General features: G+C 38.0%; 1 protein-coding gene across 1 annotated transcript in view; it reads left to right on the forward strand.

Annotated features, from left to right (window-relative positions):
• Window positions 1–21396, forward strand: part of SLC9A9 (solute carrier family 9 member A9) — a 232268-nt gene that overhangs the window by 103852 nt on the left and 107020 nt on the right. The window contains exon 11 of the mRNA XM_034439299.3: window positions 20105–20218. Coding sequence (XP_034295190.1) covers window positions 20105–20218 — 114 coding nt within the window. The remainder of the gene's footprint in view (window positions 1–20104; window positions 20219–21396) is intronic.

Genomic DNA, 21396 nt, shown 5'->3' on the forward strand with positions numbered 1-21396 from the left:
ATCAATGTTCATACACATTATGATATGTCTGGGTATAACATAGAAAGGGATAGAAATGATAGTAGTAGCAAATGAAATATGGAATGGAATGGAATGGAATGGAATGCCTGCTCACCACTGCTGGGATTTCTTCCAGTTAGAAAGCAATGTATTTGATTAATTCCTTGATATCATGAACAGATTGTGAGCTCACAGTCATCTTTAGTAATTTTGCCTCTTGTATAAAAAAATACAATCAAGTCACATTGTTGAAGATTATCCATTAGGAGCTGAATGCATTAGAATCCCAACCTTCAGGATTCTGTACACACTAAGAAGCACTGAATTTAATAGCTTTCTTCTGGTTAGGCTTCTCAAGAATTCCAGATAGCTATTCTGAAGTGCCTGAATTGGTAATATTTTAAAATATGTAGGTTAAATATAAATGTTTTATTACATGGAATAGAGAGCTAGTTAGGTGGTGAAAGCATCAGGCTAGAAACTGTGAGCCCATGTGTTCTATTCCCACTTTGGGCCCAAAGTCAGCTGTGACCTTAAACCAGCCATTCTCTCTCAGCCCTAGGAAGTAGGCAATGGCAAACTATTCCCAAAATCTTGCCAAGAAAATTGAAGGGATATGTCTAGACAAGTCCTGGAGTCAACATTGAGGGAACAAAAAAGGAAGTCAAAGGGGCAAAGAAAATTAGCATGATGTAAGGGGGGGGGGAAACAATTTACTAAGGATTTCATTTTGTTGTCTTATATAAAGTAATTTGGAGTAACATTCAGAAGGCCTCATTTGAAATGAAAGTGGGAAAATAATTAAAGTTATCCAGATGTTTCATCAAAACAACAACTTAGGCTTATTAACAAGAACATTATAACTAGTAAGATTTTTACTACTTTTCCACAACTTCTGCTTTATTTGTTCTTTCATTGTACAATAAGTGTATAATCTCTTTTAATTATGATATTCTAAAAACAGAACTGGAGGCTGATATGATGCTTTTTCTGTGATAGAATACACAAATCAAGAAACTTATAATCAAATTACTCATTTGAAGATATCTAATTGAAACTGCATGAAGAAGACAATGGAAAACCTTTTTAGCATCTTTCTGTAAAGAATGTTAGTCTGAATGTGAAAATTTCTTTGAGACCTTGAAATTAACATCAAAATAACACTAACATTGTATATCCAAGTACAATTTTTGGGAAGGATTATTCTAAGCACAACAGCCACCCATAGAAACTATAGGATAAAGACTGCTGAGTGAAATTTGTTAAATGAATTAGATATAGATTTGTAACCTTTTTTAGTATCTGTACTACGTTGTTCATTTACATGAGAATAAGCCTACTGAAAGTAGTGAATATGTATGTTTGATATTACTGTAACACCTCCACATGCCTCATCTCCCTAGCACTGCGTTGAACTGACTTTTTCTTCAGTCAATCATTGAAAATAAAATAATTACATAAATTGATAGAATATGAATAGTAGTGTTATTTGAAATATTGCTGACCTGGACAGCTAGTCCTTGTCAATCTCAATTTGGTACTTTGAACAACTCTGAACACACAGGCCAGATTTAGCAACTTTTATTGAAATGAGCACACCAATATGCTCATGGATATGTGAACCTACTGTGCCTTATATTTGTCATGCTGGACTTCAGAAAGGATCTATTTCACCAATTTTTTAATGGGCTTTGTCAATGGAAAAGGAAAGGAAGGGATATTCCAAGCACATTTCAGTGAATGGTTTCAGCATTATTATCAGCATATGACTCACACCTTACAGCAAGAAGGAAAAACCTCTACCCATAGGCCTAATCTAGTCTGTAGAGTTGCTGCATCTGACCCACAAGTGGCTTTGTCCTCCTTGAAATCCTGGCACTAAAGACATGATCAATATAAAGGCAGAGGAGTAGCTATTCTGAGAAGTCTGCAGCTGAACTACAACTACCAGCAGTTAACATCAACATGGCCACATCTGAAGAGTTTTTAGTCTCCCAACCTTAGTATATTACAAAGGGCAGTTTCTTTCTTGTTCAGATCAATGACTCTAAGATGGAAGACTTTGTGTAATCAAGATGATAAACTTAACATCACTAACTTCCTTGTCAGAATGGCTGGATTCCTTGAAGCTTTCTGCTTTGTCCAGATCTACGTATATGATAAATTTACAAAGTGCCTACTTCACAATCATCATTAAAGCTGAAGGTTTGGTATGGATTCTCAATTTAATAGCTAGCACTAGCTGTACTACAGCTACTTCTTAGCAATAAATATTTGGAAGACTCCAAACAGCTATCCTTTTATATCTGGCATTCTATGGAATTGTATGGCATTTAGCTAGACAGGCAAGTGGTTTTGTCTAAGACTGACAAAAGGTAGACCTCATTCTTTTTAATAAAACCTTTCTGGACATGGTCCACTACATTTCGCTGCAGTGCTAGATAGGGCAAGCCTTTTATAGACAATTAATCTGCTCTTCCCAAACTGAACAATCACCTCAAAGTCAGGATTTATTGGTACTTATTGTACCACTGACTTTTGACTTTCAACAAAGTAGAAAACATTCTTGGTCTAGAAAGAATAAAGTGAAGGAGCTGATGGTTAGCAAGACTGTTTTTTCTGCAAGAAAAATATAGCTTATTATTTTCATGAATAAGCTATTAATCTTTGAATTTTAAAATAATCGATAACCTCTTCAAATAACTAGCATAATTTCCTACATGCATCAGAAGTAAAATATTACTATTGACAAATATCCACAGTACATTTTCAGGAAGGAAATGAACCAGCATCATAGTACCAGCCTTTAAAAAAAAGACAAATGAATAATATTTATTCATAGTATTTATAAGGAATGGCCACTAATTTAACTAATTTAAGAAGACAAAGAAATTTAACTTTCTACCACAATTCTTAGTCATTTCTCAATAAAACTTTATTTTCAATAAATGTAGATCCATCAACATCCAGATTTGTATCCACTTTACTTATGTGACCGCTATTGCTTTCCAGCTCCCCAAGATGTTAATATACTAATTAATCTTTTCTTTATTTATTGAACATTGATACCTATGTCAAAACATATTGTCCAAAAAAATTCATGTCATAGATTAGTGATGGCTCCCTTCTGTGAAGTTGTTTAGTCTGAGTTACTGTATACTGGCCTTCTCAAGTTTACTGAAGGCTATAGGCTTGGCTCATTAGGAAAGTATTCTACAATGTGGGCAGTACTCTTATGAATGCATGCTATTAGTTTGGTGTTTTGTAAGCCACTCAGAACCAATGGCTTTCAACTGAGCATCCCTTGGAATTGAGCATCATGACAGCCTCAATCAATAATAATAATTGAATCAAATATGATCATAATAATTTAAAAGAGAGAAGGAGAAAGAGCGATAAGAGGGTTTTTTACATATCTTTTTAACAAAACAAATAGTCTTGTAAATGAGGACTCCCAAATTCATTACATTGTTTCTTTAAAAAAGTATTTCTTAATCTAACAGGATAACAGAATAATGTTCTTTTTTATTTGCTTCTTCCCAGAAACAGTTTTTCTTTTATCTCTGTTCTTAATTATGAAGTCAATCAGGGTTATTTTGGAGATGGCAATTTAGGCATTAGATGAATTAATAAATAATGCCAACTAGGAGGTTCATTATATCTTGCAGTCTGTGTGTAGTAGTTTTCTTCTGAATCCTATAAGATTTCATGCCACAACTTTTGGAATTGCTTATATTCCTTTCTTTCTCATATTCAATAGTGTTAAATTCAGAAGAAGAAAAGCTTTCAGCAAAATCCTACCTTATTATTTTATTTTTTCTAATAAAAAGTTTTATTAAAGTTTAAAAATACAAATATAAAACATTAACACAAATGAAGAAAAAAATGAAAAAGCAAAAAGGGGTGAAGGAAAATATGTAAAAGAAAAAAAACAAAATATTAAAAAATGACTTTTCCCTTTATCAAGAAAAGTACAATTTCAGTAACTTATCAATCTTTCTAGGGGAACACGGTGGCTCAGTGGCTAAGACGCTGAGCTTCTCGATCGAAAGGTCAGTAGTTAAGCAATTCGAATCCTTAGTGCCGCATAACAGGGTGAGCTCCCATTACTTGTCCCAAGTCTGCCAACCTAGCAGTTCGAAGCACGTAAAAAATGCAAGTAGAAAAATAGGGACCACCTTTGGTGGGAAGGTAACAGCATTCCATGCGCCTTTGGCATTTAGTCATGCTGGCCACATGATCACAGAGACGTCTTCGGACAGTGCTGGCTCTTCAGCTTTGAAATGGAGATGAGTACCGCCCCCTAGAGTCAGGAACGACTAGCACATATGTGCGAGGGAAACCTTTACCTTTACCTTTATCACCCTTTCTAATATTTTTAACCTAAAATCTTCTCATTCCATTTCATCCTTTATCTATTAACAAATAATAAAGCCTCATCAGTGAGTCTTAATCAGCAAAGTAATAAGAGAGAAAATATGCACTATCTCTTCCGTCCACCCAATGTAATCCAATCAAGAGATGGCATTTTATATAAGAGCATAAGCAATGCACTGGTGGATTGGAATTCTGACCTATCTAGTTCAGCAATCTGTTCTCACAGTAGCCAACCAACTGCACAAGGAAGCCTAATGATTTCCCCTTCAAAGACAATGACATTGTCATCAAGGCTAAGAATCCTTGATGTCTGTGATTTCCAGTAATTGGTCCAAACCATGTTTGAAGCATTCAAATTGGTAGCTAGCACAACATCATAGTAAGGCCCCATCTTTGAAAAAAAGACCTATCTTTAGATACGACATCTGCTTTCCAAGCATGTAATATTATATTGATGCACTCCATCTTTGTGTTACATATACTACTGCTCTATAGAGCTTCCTGATGTAACTTTCTCTAGTATATAAGTACAAAGCAAACCTGCAGATAGGCAACATATAGCATTAAAGAAGCAAGATCTCAGTTAAACATGGCTCATAAGAGGCAGAAGATATCCTCCTAATCTGAATTGCTAATAGCCTTTTTATGTCAGACAAAATTTCTCTTGAAGGCCTTTGATTTATGTAAAGTATAAACATACCAGATGGTAAGTAGCCTTGTTAACCCTTATTTTCAAGTATATAGAGCATTTTACCTAGAGACAGATAGTTTCAAATTTTAGTCTAATCTCCCCTCTCTACAAAAGAACATACTGGGTAATTTATAAAGTTACAAGGATTAGATTTAAATCATCCACATGTCTTGAATATAACTAGTGTCTGGAATAATTAAAAACAAATGATTTGCTGTTGCAAGGAGATTAACAGTCAGACATTTATTCTGTTTATTTGATTGGAAATGAGAAAAATGTGGATGTATGCCAAATATATCCTCTGAATAGATGTGCCAAAAGTTCTTAAAGAAACTGTAGTGGTTATCAGAATCTTTTACAAAAGTGTAGAAAACATACTTTTACACAAACCTATAGTAACCTTTCATTATCATATAATGTATTAATTAGCCAAAAAATGTGTATACACATCAATACACAATGCTCTTGTGCATATTGAAATACATCCCATTCAATTCAAGGGGGGCAACATATCTTTCTAGATGAATTAACATAGTGATCTGTTAGAACACTAAAGCAGTGTAAGATTAAGGGATCTTTGGCGTAACTCAGAACATGCATACGCAAAAGAAACAATTAAATTTTGCCGTTTTTCAGATCAGTGCTTCCAAATTTTAACATATTTTTACAAAAAGTAAATAAAAATAGGAGGAAACAAAGTTATTCATGTGCTGGAAGTTATGGGACCTAATATAAACTTGGTATACACAATACAAAATATGTGTTACTCAATATGGTAGCTGCCAAAAGAATAGAATTTCTGTACAGATAATAGTATACTATACTGTACTGTACTATACATATATTGTTAGCAGAAATATATCTATTTCTACTTATTTATTTAAATGTTTGTCTGTTAGGCTTTTCATAAAGAGTGGAAGGAGGAAAAATAGTGCTGTGCACATTTTAGAATGGTATATACGGTATACCATATTTTATGATATAAAAATATAGCATATTCCCAAATTATATTCCTTGTCACCCCTTTTGCTCTTTCAAACTGAATTCTGCCAAACATCTTCCCAATGTCTCACTGTAACTTCTATAGTTTTAGCTTTTACTCTTGACATCTTTTTCCTTACTAGAGAAAAAAAATCATTATTCTAATCATCAGACACAGATGGAATTTTCACACATACATTAAATAGCTCACACAGCCACTCGATAAGCAGATCATATCCTTTTTTTAACGTTGCACTCTATACCTGCAGATATTTTTAAATCATGATCTTGTTAATTTTATTCTTCAACACTAGCATACATTTCAGTTTAACTCTTTGACCTAACCTGAACTTTTGTATCATTCCTATCTATCTTTTCATGTTACCTAGCCAAAAAATTCCTCCTCATGGATTGAATTGCATTGATCAGAATTTTGCAGTTTTTCCTCTAATCCTATCTCTGGTTCCTGCATGGTTTCCAACTTTGGCATTGCAGTCTCCAAACAGAAGCAGCATATCTTGCTTCTATGTTCTGTCAATTTCAGATTGAATTTGACCCTCAAACTCATTAGTTTTGTCTTCATCTGTATCAATGGTTTAAGCATAAACTTGGATAACCATCATATTAATGGGGATATCCATAAAGTCTAATTGATAATAATCCAATAACTAAAGGACCATTTAGTTTTTGCTATATCCTTCCTGACTATGAATGCAATGCTGTTCCTTTTTCTTTCAATATTCTAAATATGATCTTATGACTGAAAGTGTCCAATTTCAGTCAATTTCTATTTGCTGATGCTTAACATGTTATTATGTAATTGACTCATCTTTCATTATGTTGTGTTTTCCCATATTCATGTTTTTCCCTTCCATCCATATTTGCACTGTAATTATCACTTAGCACTTTCAGGTTTTCTTTCTTGCATGTCATCATCAGCAACTAGATGTCCCAAAGGCTTGAATCAAGTCACATCATAAGCATCATTTTTACTCTGGAAGATATGCAACGTTCCTCAATAATGCATTGCATGACATCTGATCTGAGGGACCCATCATCTGTCACTATGCAGTCAATTATTTTATCTTGTCTAACTATGTGCTTTTCTTGGTCAAATTGGGATACCATTGCCTTTTCCCACATGCCATGAAATAATGGGATTGCCTTTGTCACTGAAATGATCCACCTATATCGCTGCTATCCAATATAGGTTCCTGTTTGCTTTAGCTTAGCAGCTGGGATAACCTTCATGCCTTGACTGACCTTGCTGGAATTATATTCTTAGCATACACTGCCACCATTTTTTATTTATCCCTCCTAGCATCTTCTAATCCCTGGTAAAAGTAAAGATGAAGGAGTCCCTGTGGATTTTGCTCCACTAGTTATTGCGAATTCATTCATTCATTCATTTCATTCATTTATTAGATTTGTATACCGCCCTACTCCCGAAGGATTCAGGGCAGTGAACAGGCACAGAATAAAACACATAAATACAAAAGTTAAAAAACATAATTAAAACCAAATTAAATAATTTTGCCCGAGACAATTAAAATTCCCAATAATTTAAAAACAAATTAAAATTTCAGTTTAAAAAATTTAAAAGAAAGGGGAGAAAATTAGGCCAGGCTGGCCTGCTGGAATAGGAGGGTCTTAAGAGCACGGCGGAAAGTGCGCAGATCCGGGATCTTCCATATCTCCGGAGGGAGCTCGTTCCAGATAGTAGGTGCCCCCACAGAGAAGGCCCTCCCCCTGGGGGCCGCCAGTTGACATTGTTTGGCTGATGGCACCTGGAGGAGCCCCTCTCTATGAGAGCGTACTGGCCGGTGGGAGGCTGTTTGTGGTAGTAGGCGGTCCCATAAATAACCAGGTCCTAAGCCATGGAGCACTCTAAAGGTGGTAACCAAAACCTTGAAGTGCACATGGAAGACCACTGGGAGCCAGTGCAGCTCGCGCAGGAGAGGTGTCACATGGGAGCGCCATGTTGCTCCCATAACCACCCGCGCGGCCACACTCTGCGCTAGTTGGAGCCTCCGGGTGCTCCTCAAGGGGAGCCCCATGTAGAGAGCATTACAATAGTCCAGGCGGGAGGTGACGAGGGCATGAGTGACTGTGTGTAGGGAGTCCCGATCCAGAAAGGGATGCAACTGGCGAATCAGGTAAACCTGATGAAAGATCCTCCCAGTCACAGCTGTCAAGTGCTCTTCTAAAGACAGCCGTGAATCCAGGAGGACGCCCAAGTTGCGAGCCCTCTCCGTGGGGGCCAGCGATTCGCCCCCAATAGTCAGCGATGGTGTCAACTGACTATATTGGGACGTCGGAAACTACAGCCACTTGGTCTTGGATGGGTTGAGCCTGAGCCTGTTCCTCCCCATCCAGATCCGCACGGCCTCCAGACACCGGGACATCACTTCAAGGGCATCGTTGGGGTGGTCCGGGGTGGAGATGTACAGCTGGGTGTCATCAGCGTACTGGTGGTACTTCACCCCAAAACCAAGGATGATCTCGCCCAGCGGCTTTACATAAATGTTGAACAAAAGGGGCGAGAGGAGGTTGGCAGGAGCTGGGCCAAGAAAATGAACACTCACCCCATCGTTTGGCATTTGGGTCTCAACCTGAGATACCAGCTTTCCAACTGACAAGCTCAGCATTGTAACTGCTGAGCCACCACACCGCCCTTCTATCCCCTGGATAAGGCAATATTTATTAATTTATTTATTATTTAAAACATATAAATAAAAATATACAAATAAAAACATTTATTATTTAAAACAGAAAACAGCACTTTTTGGGGGGGAGGGGAATCATCTATTCTCCTGTGCAAAGGAACACTGAAAACTCTAGCACAAGAAAATCATCAAGGATTAGCAGAGGCCCTCCAGAATTCGATGCAAGAGCCCTTTTACCCATATGTGTTCTTTTTTCATTCCACCAAGAAAAACGAACTGCAATCTTCATAAGGGGTAGAATAGTAAGATTTGAAGGACTTTCTTTTCATGCTGGCAGTTTAATATATTTTTATCTGCATTGATTTATTTTTTTTTGGTCCCTAAATAGAACAAGGCTAGCAGTCCAAAGAAACATGTATCAGGTGCAATTGCTTCCAACTGGCTTCACAAAAGATTTCACTATATTTAAAATATTTTTAAATGTCCTTTAAATATTAATACCATTTTACAGATTGTTAAGGTGATAGTTCACACTACAGAAGTGGCAGATCCCTGTAACTTGCTTGGCAACAGTGAGATGTAATTTTTAAAAGTTGACCCAAATATACTCAATTCATTAGTCATAATCAAGTGTGAAAGAAAGATGACCATGCCCTTTTTCTCATTCTGAGAAAAAGATAGCCTTGGTGGGCTTATGAAGAGACTCTTAAAGGGTCAAAATGTGATTGAAACATTTATTTATTTATTTATTTATTTATTTATTTATTTATTTATTTGTCATATTTCTATGCCGCCCACTCTCTGAGGACTCTGGGCAGCTTACACCAAAGACAGTATACTAAATAGCATATTGCCCCCTAACAATCTGGGTCCTCATTTTACCACCTCGGAAGGATGGAAGGCTGAGTCAACCTTGAGCCGGTGAGATTTGATCCACTGATCTGTGAACTAGCAGTCAGCTGAAGTAGCTGCAGTACTGCACTCTAACCACTGCGCCACATTGGTTTCTGTGTGTGTGCATATCAGCATGTGATCTATGCAGTATTTTTGCTCTTTCTCCTCTATGCAACATTGTCTGCTTACTCCTTCCTGAAGGTAGTGTAGGGACATGGCAGCTTTACTTTCTTTGGAAATTTCAGAAGTCATTTTACTCAAAGCATCACTGAAGCAAATCAGCCCTTTGAACCTTTGCACAGTCTTAGCATACACAACACTCTAGCACTGTCAATAACATTATTGATTATTTTATTTCTGCAAATACGGTACTTAGGATCAGAACTGGGAAATTTCTGTTTTTGAGTTTTGAATAGGATAAATGTTTAAGTCTTTTTTTAAAAATACAAGTTTTTAACTTAGAATACTGTTTAAATTTTTGTGCCTTGGAATGACAGAAAACTGCAACAGTCATGGTCAGAGAAGACATAAAAAGGAGGCTCAAGGACAGCTACTATAGCTGCCTACACCTAGCTTAGACTAACACCTACTGAGAGATTTGCATTGTTTGTATTGTGTTTGTTGAAGATTTAACAATTTTCTCATGAGTGCACAGATCTAACAACATTGTCTTTTTTAACTCATCCATATTTTTAAAATATAAAAGCATGAATTGAAATCCTGTTAAGTGTGGCTTCAAAGTCCCTTGTATATTGGAAGTGGTTTCATGTAGATCAGTGACCTTTCTTGCTGAGCGATTTTTAAATAAATTGTTCTAAGGTGAATATTTTGTTTCAGAATAATATCCACTTTCTAAATGTTAATTTAATCAGCTATGGTGGGTCAGTGGTTAGAATGCAAGCTACTTCTGCTGACTGCTGGATGCAGTTCAGCAGTTAAATTCTCACTGGCTCAAGGCTGACTCAGCCTGCCATCTAGAGGTGGGCGGCGCATGAATTAACAACCGGTTCGCTCAGCACCCAAAATGTGAGCGTGCGGAGTGCTTGCGGAGAACAGGAGGCGGAAACCAGGAGCAAATCCTGAAATAGTTTTTATAGGAAATCACCTCTAGCATTTCCACTGTAAAATAAAGGGGGGAGCCATTGTTATACTTGAGTGTGGAAGTGGCAGGATGGCTGTGCCATGCTGTCTGAAACTCATCTTTTCATGAAAAGTACCACTCAAGGCAGAGTAGTCTGCATTTAAAAGAATGACTCACACAAAATAAACTGGATTCGCTGCACTGTAATGGAGAAATGGGCAACGGAGCAGTTGGCATGCGGGAAGGAGGAAGCCGCTTTCTCTCTTTCTTCTCCCTGTTCCTCCTCCTTCCCTCATTTCCACTCCATTTCCCATTTCTCCATTTCTCCAGTGCCCAGGATTCACTTTGATAGCAGGGAGAGGGGTTAATTTAACAACCAATTCACCCAGGGTCAGGTTGGCTGTCACAGGAGACTCGTCCTGCATTTGCAGCAGAGCTGGAGGACGGGAATGGGCCATGCCTTCCACAATGGCCAACCTGAATCTGGGTAAACCGGTTGTTAAATTATTTGAAACCCACCACTGGGTAGTTCTGGATATTTTTGTAATATCTCACTTGCCTTATGCAGAACAATTTATCTTTGAATGTCACTATTTTCCATTTGTAACTAGGAGATCTGGAGAAATCCATCACAAGGATAATTATATTGTCCTTTCCAAATAATATAATTATTATATACTGAATATGAAATATACCTATAGAGTTCACTTCAAAATATTGAATTTATTAAAATTTTAGAATTTTAGAATTTAAAAATATGCACATCTGGATAGATTGTTAAATAAAGAAATGGTTGTAAAAGGATATACAGTATATATAAACATACTGGATGCCAAGTAGTCTTGTTAGCCCTGCAGCCATGGCGGTTCAGTCCAAATTTTCACCAGGTTTTATAGGCTCAACAGATGTAACATACACACATTCCCTCCCCCAAACTGTAAAGCTTTAATTTCACCATCACAGTTGCCATATTGACTTTCTTGATCAAACCCTGCAGATATCCCTGATACATGTGGGTGCCTTTTTTCACTATATAGACCTGTTTTCAACAGCCTACAGCTTTTTTGGCTTCTTGGGCCTTTCAGGACTAACGCAATATTAGTGTTCTGTTATAGTAATTTAGAATGTAACATCTAGCAGAAAAGTAATATTAGATTATGACATACCAGCAACAGGTGATAGCAGGTTTGTTTTTTAAATTAAGGACACAAAATCATTATCCTGAACTCAAAAGCTTGGCATAGAATGGATTTTGATATGTTAGGCTGAAAGTTTTTCTTTCAGCAAATGGAAGATAAATAAATAAATTGTGTTCTATCTCTTCAGAAATAGAATTGATTGCCAGAGGTTAGGACTATAATAGCAAGACACAAGAAAATGTTATATTTATAAGATGCTTGGAGAGAGAATGAGATTGATTTTTTTTTCTTTTGAACCATGAACAAGTAACCTGTTCCATTAGTCCAAATATAGATGCAAAATAAAAAAAGGTAAACCATTTTTATCTTTTTATCTTAGTGATTTTGGGGCAACTGGCTTGGAATGAAGACATGACTTCTTTCTGATGAACACAGACATAGCAATGAATCCTTAAAACTTTCACAGCTCTGTCAGTTCAGTGGCGTAACAATAGAGAATTTGGCTTCAAACTGTGCCTTTCCTTTTGTTGAAATCTACTTTTCTGTGTTCCCATGTCTCAAATAAGTGTATCATTAGATACATGTATGGGAATTATGTCAAGTTTGAAAGATTTGAAATTCACCTGTACTAGCCCAGATTCTATTTTCTTGGGTCAGAAAGATTACATGCACCTTTCTTCACAAACTATAAGAAAGAACACCATAGCTAGTAACTTATAAATTTTTGTATGAGCATTCTCAGGTGCAAGCCATGGCCATGTTGGAAAACTCAGATAACAAATTTGTCACATACAAATGGCTACAAAGAAATTCAGTGAAGGAAGTCAATGCTTCTATAAATGGTTGTTATCCACTATCATATTACTCATATTGTTAGGGAGTTTTCCTAAGATTTTTTTTTTAATTATACCAAATTATCAAATAAACAAATGAATGTAATGACCACCACACATACACAAATAATCTTAAAATCGGATCCGGTTATCTGGTGATCCAGTTCAGCAACCTCAAAAACTTATAACTCCACATTCAATTAAAGTCATAAGTCAAGAACTACTTGTATATAAACAGGGAGCACACCCTACCATTACTTGCACTGATGATATTATCTAGTTGACTAATGAAACATCTGCAAGCAACCAACCAAGTTCAAAGAGCACGAAGGACTCTACGGAGCAAATGAACAGAATCTGCATGCAGTCCCATCATCTCCCAAGCATACAACTTGTGCCTAGGATGGTTAAGATTGAGCTACAAAAATGAGGTGAAACAAATAACATTTTCACATCAAAAGGGAGAATCTCTTGTAAAAGAAAGAGAAGGTTGAAATGCGCTATGGAGAGAGAAAGGTGGGAGCTGTAGTGTCAGGGAATGTAGATTTAAGAGCTGTAAGTGTTGTGACTCCGACCCCCGAGGCCAACTTATCGGAGGGAGAAGGCTCCAAACATGAAGGAGAGGAGTTGGCCAGGCCTCCTTCTCCAGGACCCTCCTCTCTGGCAATGCCTCAGGTGTCTCCCAAAGGAGAAGAGATTGGTCAGGAGCCAGGTATCTCCTTGCAGTCGGACAGTGACGGAGATAAGTCTTGGCTGGATCCATGCCAGCGTCGGAGAGACAGGTGCACGCAGCAGAAAAGGAGGCATGCCAGAGATTAAGCTGAGTCATTGGACCACACCCCACAGGGGATAAAAGGGGGTGAGGTGGCCATTCAGACTCTGTGACGGACAAAACAAACTACTAGCAAGTCACATTGTATCTTTGAAACAACGTTATCTGCCTTGGATTTAATACGGACTGGACTTGACAATTCTTGAACTGTGTGTATCTTGTTTGGGTTTATCTGTCGGAGGAACAACCCCTCCCTCTGAGTAAAGTTCTTGGCAAGCAGCTACTGGGTTGCTGCCAATCCTCTTATCGAAAGAATTTGTTGTCTGCCAGTTTTATTTAACCCCTGGCTATCTGTTTGTGTGCGTGTGTGAGACGGGGACAGAACAGTAATCTGATGTAAGGTTGTGAGCGGAGGCAACTGAAAGCTGATGCAATGTGAATGAGGCAGCAGGATTACTGCCACTTTAAGAAGCTGGGTAAGAAGCTGCCTATATAAGGGAAGCCATTAGAGGCGTCTCCCTTCTCCTCACGTTCCCTCTCATCATGTATCTCATTGCTCTCCTTGTGTCAGTAGATGTATGATAAGGTATTTACCAAGTATAAGTCTGTATATATTTAGCTGTAGATAAAACCACTGTTAATTATCTAAAGGCTTTGTGTGCTGTGTGCTGTGTTTTGCCCCTGGGTTTATCTCATAATACTAGTCACGCTTCCTAAATTCTGACATGTAGTTAGAGAATAGGCAGAAAACATTGCTGGCAAATCAGATGGGTCTTAGACAGTGTTAGCTGATGAAAATATATGAATTTAGAATGGACTAAAGACCATTGAAAAGGGTTCCTGACTGAAGACAAGAACAACAGAGCTTCAAGGGTTCAGTGCACCCTGCATAGAATTCCTGAAGGCGAGAGAGGATCTCAAAATCAATACTCTGCTAAGTTTATCTGAATCCCTTGATTAGTTCTAAAGAGGATTGAATATAGCTTACTGACTTCAAAAGAAGAATTTTTTTACAGACTGAGAAATAGCTAATAATTGAATGGAAGAGTGGTGAGAGTCATAAAGTGATCTTCTTTTAGTACATTCTTTATTTTGGCAGTTAAGCTAGAAAAAGGAAGGGGGATTTGAACTTCTGGTTTTTTATTTGCTTTAGCCACATGCCATTTATAGAACTATATAACTGTAAAAGTAAACCTTCCAGAAAAAAAAACCTTTTTTATTTTGCAATACTATAAAGAAAGAAAAAAATGAATTGATCTACAAGATAGTTATGGTGCACTGGGTTCTTACTTGCTTTTCACTTTGATGTTTGTCCATTGTGTTTGAAGAAGACCTTGATATCTAACAGGTTGTGTGGTCTGTCCACAATGTGTCCGCAGGTGGCTGATAAGGCCTATACAGGCACGAAATGTTCTGCCACATGTCAGGCAGACATGTGTGGGCACCATTGCTGCAGCATTTGCAGCTCTGGCTTTGTGGAGTGCTCAATTCTCTTGTCCTATGGTTGTTCTTCAGATGTCTGGCAGCCTTGGTGGATCAGCATGTACCATGTCAATCAATCTTGTGCCAGGGTTTTCCAGGAGGTAGTATCGATATCCAGGGACTTGAAGGCTTCAATGTGTCTTTGTATCACTTCCTTTGGCCCCCATGGCCCCCGTGTTCCATGAGACAGCTCACCATAGAGGAGCTGTTTAGGGATGCGAAGGTCTGGCATCCTTGCAACATGGCCTCCCCAGCATGCCTATGCTTTCATCAGCAGGGTGTGAACTGATGGCAGGCCTGCTCTGGAGAGGACTTCTATGTCTACCACTTTGTCCTGCCACCTTGTCCTGCATCTTGTCCTCAGAATTCTATGGAGGCAGGTCATGTGGATGTTGTTCAATTGCCTAGTGTGCTCCTGAAAACAGTCAAAGTTTTACTGGAATACATCAGGGTAGTTAGCATTACTGCTTGGTAGACTTTGAGCTTTGTAGCAAAGCTTATTCCACGGCGGTCCCACACATTGGTCAGTAGTCTGCCAAATGCAGAGCTTGCCTTGGCAATTCTTTAGTTGACCTCAATGTCAACTGTCACTTGGCACAGGTGCTGCCAAGGTATGTAAATTGGTCCACTGCTTTTGGACCAATCACTGTCCAATGTTTTTGTCCATTCACTGTGATGGTGGGCCCTTGGTGTTGGGCTTTCGGAGCTGGCTGATGCATCACTTTGGTCTTCTTTATGTTGATCAGGAGGCCAAAGTTTTCGCATGCTGCTGCAAATTTGTCTACAATGGCTTGCGTTTCCTGCTCTGATATAGGGCACAGTTATCAGCAAAGAGGAGGTCATGTAGCATAGTTTCCTTTATCTTGGATAGCCTGGAGTTAACCTGGAGTCTTTGCAGGTTGAACAGTTTCCCATTGGTCCTGTATCTCAGGCTAACTCCCAAGGAACTGTTCTGGAAGATGTCTGACAGCATGTTGAAAACATTATGCTGAACAAGGTCGGTGCCAATGCACACCCTTGCTTGACATTTGTAACACCAAAGGCCTCTGAAGCTTCTCCATTGTCCAGAACATGAGCCATCATACAGTTGTGGAACTGACGTACCATCAGGATGAATCTATCAGGGCACCCAAACTTCGATATGATGCGCCACAAACCTTCACAACTGACAAGCCTTAGTGAGATCCATGAAAGTGGTGTACAATTCAAAATTCTGCTCTTGACACTTATCTTGGAGCTGTCGGGCTGCAAAGATCATGTCCACAGTGCCATGCTGTTTGTGGAAACTGCACTGTGTCTCAGGTAATAAACCCTGTTCCAGGTGGTCAGTCAGGTGGTTCAGCAACACTTGTGCAAGGATCTTGCCTGCGATGGAAAGCAGTGATATTCCTCTATGATTATCACAGACTTGTTGATTCCCTTTCCTCTTGTAGAAGTGTATGATGGACGCATCTTTCAATTCCTGAGGAATGGATTCTTGATTCCAGAAAGACTGGAACAGCTGAGTGAGTTTGTTAACAAACACTGCACCACCATCCTTATAGACCTCTGCTGGGATCACGTCAGATCCTGGGGCCTTGCCACTGAACAGCTGGATGAAGGCCTGTAGGGTTTTAGTCTTTGATAGTGAGGTGTCCAGGCTGTGGTTGATATCTAACTGTGGCATTCTGTCGATCACCTCATTGTTGATGGAAGATGGGCGGTGCAATACGGATTGGAAGTGGTCAGCCCATTGCTGTAAAATCAGTCTTCTCAGTGATGAGAGTTGTACCATCTGAGTCCAGTAGGGGGGAGATTCCTTAGGGCTGAGGTCCGTACAAGTATCTGAGGGCTTTGTAGAACCATTTAGCATCATTTCTATCAGTAAACTGAATTTCATCTGCTTTGTACTCAACCAGGAGTCCTGCATCTTGTGAAGCTTGCTCTGTACAGTCCTGCGAGTGTTGTTGAAGGCATTTTTCTTAGCTGTTGATGACAGGTCATTCTGATAAGCACGGTGAAAAGCATGGTGGTGCTTTTCAGCAAGTAGAGCCTTGATCTCTTCATCGTTTTTATCAAACCAGTCCTGCTGTTTCCTGTGTGGGGGTCCAAGAACCTTTAGTGCAGAAGAGTGTACAATATCCCGAAAGCGTTTCCAGTTCTTCTCAGCATTTCTCTCTAATTGCAGCTTTGAGAGTTGGTTGCCAAGATCTTCTGCTAGTGAAGCTGCTGTGTTGGGGTTCCTCAGTTTACTGACGTTGATCCGTTTCATCACAGCTTTGTTTCCCTGTGGACATCTCCTTGGCTTGATGTGAAAGCTTAATTTGGAGATGATGAGTCTATGGTCAGTCCAACAGTCAGCCCTTGGCATAGCCTTGGTCACCTTTACATCCTGTCTGTCTTTCCTCCACACAATGACATAATCAATAAGATGCCAGTGCTTGGCACGTGGATGCACCCAGGACATCTTTTTGTGAGTGGGTAGGCGAAAGATGGTATTGGTGATGATCAGATCGTCATAATTTATAGTCATAGTCATAATTTATAGTCATAATCATGAATAGTCATAATTTTAAGTGTGACATCTTTTAAGTTACTTCAAAAGTAGCTTTATCTCTCCCCCTCCCCAGTCTTTCCTTTTCAAGCCTAAATATGTATGTTGGCTCATAGCATCAAAATTCAAAAAATATAGTGTGAAGTCAACATATCCACATTGCTGGAATCCTAAATATTCAATTGGAATTGCTGAGGACATGTTTTAATATCTATATAGTCATTCCAAGGATGATGCCATATTTGACCAGAAATAACACATTAGTAATTTTCCATTTTGATCAACATGAAGAAAGTGAAGTATGTTGTCAGCTTCTTGTCTGGAGATAATTGTTTAATATATATCATAAAATAAGAACTCTCATATTGATATGGATGATTTCCCCATTTGGTTCTACTGGCTCTGAAGTTCACAAATGCTTCTCTGCTAAATAAATGCATTGGTGACTTACTTCCTTGAATCTAACCACTGTTAAATCAAAGTAGGTAAGACAAACTTATCTAAGAATTAGGTTAGTTTTCAATGTTTATCCTTTAACCATAGTTTAAAAAGCAGAGAGGTTGGGTTCATGTATCATATACCTATGACTATCATTAAGTGTTGTACCTTATGATTCTGGATGAACTTTAATGTACACTGAGAGCACATGTAGCAAGACAAATTCCTTGTGTGTCCAATCACACTTGGCCAATAAAAAATTCTATTCTATTCTATTCTATTCTATTCTATTCTATTCTATTCTATTCTATCATACTATATCATGAGATGGTTTGTTTGAGTTTTGCTTTGTCATTGTAAATCCAAATGTTGTGCTTTGTAAAACATAGTTTATAGTATAGCAGTATATGTCACTCACATCACTGTACCATATTCAAAAAACCATGACTTAAAATTATGAGTTAATATTAAGTGTAAACTTATTACTTTGAGCCTGTGGGACACATTTGCAAAGCGCTGGCAATTCCTAGTGACATCCAGAAAACTCATGATATTAAGTCCAAATTGTCTACTTTTCCATAATAAAAGTCTGTAATCTCATCCTGTCCCTCCCTCCCACCCCCAAAGTGTGGTTGGCTTTCTGGAAATGTGTCCAGATGTGGTTTTTCCAACTGTATTATAAAACACACACACACACACACACACACCTCCTTTAAGGATAGACAGTCTGTTTCAGTCTGAGAGCTGTTTTTGCTGGGAGAGGATGGATACTAGATATGTGACATCTGCAGCAGGCAAGGTTATGGTGCAAAGAGACTAAAAATGAGAAATAATATATATGGACAGGATGCAATTTCCCAAGTACTCTGGATGTTCCAAAAAATATTGTAATGCTTTAAACTTTTCCTGAAATTTAATATTGGTGCCATGTTAACATAATAACTTCATTACATACCACGTTGGACAAATAGCTTCCAGGTGCATTGGGGTGGGCACAGATGTTTGGTTTGTACTCAGAACAAAACATTTTGAATTGGCTGTGTTCCAAATGAACAGAATTTGAAAGGCCACATGAGTAGGTGGGATGGCAGGTCATGTGGCATGTTACCTACCGTTCAGCAGGCTGAAAAATTGGCCAGCTTTTGACAAAAACGTTTTTGAAAACATTCTTTAAAATCCCCATAGGAAACAATAGAAGTAATTGTTTCCTAAGGGAACTTTAAAAACTATAATTACAAAATAAAGTGATTTGTGCTAGGCAACTAGTGTTTCCATTATGATAAATCCTGTGGTAGTCGATAACATTTTAGATAGCATATGAAATGTGTACATTGACAATTTTATAAGATTGTCAACTGGTTTTCTAACAGCACAGCTATCCCTGTATTTTTGTATGCTTGTTAAAACACTTTTACAGATTTGAAGTGGGGCAGATAATGTGGCTTGATTAATAAAACAGGGAACAAAGACTTTGCACATTTTTATTCATATACAGAGTATGCTTGATACATGCTGCAGTAGAGAATAATGGCTATTATTTAAGCAGATTTTTGCATTTACCTGTTACGAGACATCCCATACCCTGTTGGGTCATCATTTCAGAGATATTTTCTTATCTAAATAGAAAAAAACATAATGACCCAGGGTAGGCACACAAACATTGGGAACAGGAGTAACTTCTGACTTTCTACAAGCCTCAATATTGAGTCTCTTTGTGGGAATCTGGCAGCGAGCATCTTTCCTTTCCCTTCCCAGCAGGCAAGTAAGTGACTGCTTCTGGTTGGGGACGGAACAAGGGATTATGAGAGTGGCTAGGAAACTGTCACAGATTGTTGAAAATAAAGATCATGTTACCACAGTAGCCCAGTAGCAGCCAGTATTGCTGAAGCAGTCACAACTTTCCCAAATTTCAGTTCTTCGGAGTCTTGGATCCTGGATTTTGGACACAATTGTATGTAAAGTATTTGATTCAAAAAGTACTTGTTCTAGAATGCAGCATTTTGCCCAGTTAAGTGTCATAACAAGAGTTTTAGTAGTATACACTAGACTAAACTACCTGTTTGTCATATTGTTTATTGGAGCTTAATATTTTAAAAAATCTGAGCTGATTTGTGGATCATGAAATGAATGCCCAGTTTGATAAGTTTACCTTATCCCAACTAGTACACGTTCATTTACTTTAACCTAGGTAATAATTTTGTTTCTTTCTCATTTCAGTTGTTCGAGTTCATGAACTTTTTGGCTGAGAATGTAATATTTTGCTATATGGGACTAGCACTGTTTACATTCCAAAATCATATTTTCAATGCTCTATTTATATTTGGAGCATTTGTATCCTTTGTTCAAGTAATAGGAAATGCATAGTACAGCAAACATATGGTTTTTATTTTCATGATGAACAGATAAATTGTATAACTGGAAACATAAACTAGAACCCAGAGATCTCAATGCATATATAAAATGTTTCTGCTGTTTATTTTTTTTTTTCGGTGCAAGAATAGCCCATTCCTCCTCATACAATTCCTAGGAAGTGAAGATATACTCTTGGCTTTACTCCTGACATAGGCATATTGCATGTCCCATGTTTGAAGACCACCGTTGGATGCATGGTCATTGGATAAACTGATACATGAACAACTGCTTGAACACTGATGCCTCTAAGTTAAAAACATTAATGATATGCATGTGCTGTTATAATGATAATGAATTTCATTACTATTATTATTAATTATGTGCCATCGAGTCATTGCTGACTTTTAGTGATCACATAAATTTTCTCCATGATGATCTGACCTAAACCTGATATTTAGGTCTCCTAATGGTGTATTCATCACCTATGTTATTGGGTTAACCCATCTTGCTGATGGTCATCCTCTTCTTCCCTTTCTTTCCATCTTTTCCAGAATTAGAACTTTCTGCAGAAATAGGACTTCCTAATATGTCCAAAGTAGGATAATTTGAGCCTAGTCATTTTTGCCTTGAGTGAGAACCCTGGATTGTTTGTTCAATGAGCTATTTTTGTTTGTTGGTTTTCTTAGCTGTCCATAGTATTCTCAGGAATCAAACTCAGAACACCAAAGTTCAAAAGCATCAATACTCTTTCTTCTTGTTTCTTCAAAGTCCAAATTTTGCTTTAATAGAATGTCACAGAGAATACCATAGTTTGCACAGTTCTGATCTCTGAATGTATAGACACACCACTGCATTTAAATATATTTTCTAAGGGCTTCATGGCTGCTCTACCAAGAATTAGTCTTTGGTGTATTTTTTGACTGTTTGTTCCTTTGCTGGTGATAGTTAATCCTAAAAAGCAGAAGCAATCTACCAATTCAATATCTTCACTGTTAATTCTAAGGCTAGTTCTTCTGTTGTCATTAATTGGGTCATCTTTATGTTTAATTTTCGTCCCACTTTTTTTTCCTTTTGCTCCTTAACTCATTACTAGAATTTGCAGATTCTTTGCATTTTTGGCTATCAGGGTACTGTCAACAGCATGATACATATTATTG

The sequence above is a fragment of the Pantherophis guttatus genome, chromosome 6, assembly GCF_059756535.1.
Source record: "Pantherophis guttatus breed Tessera chromosome 6, ASM5975653v1, whole genome shotgun sequence".
NCBI lineage: Eukaryota > Metazoa > Chordata > Lepidosauria > Squamata > Colubridae > Pantherophis > Pantherophis guttatus.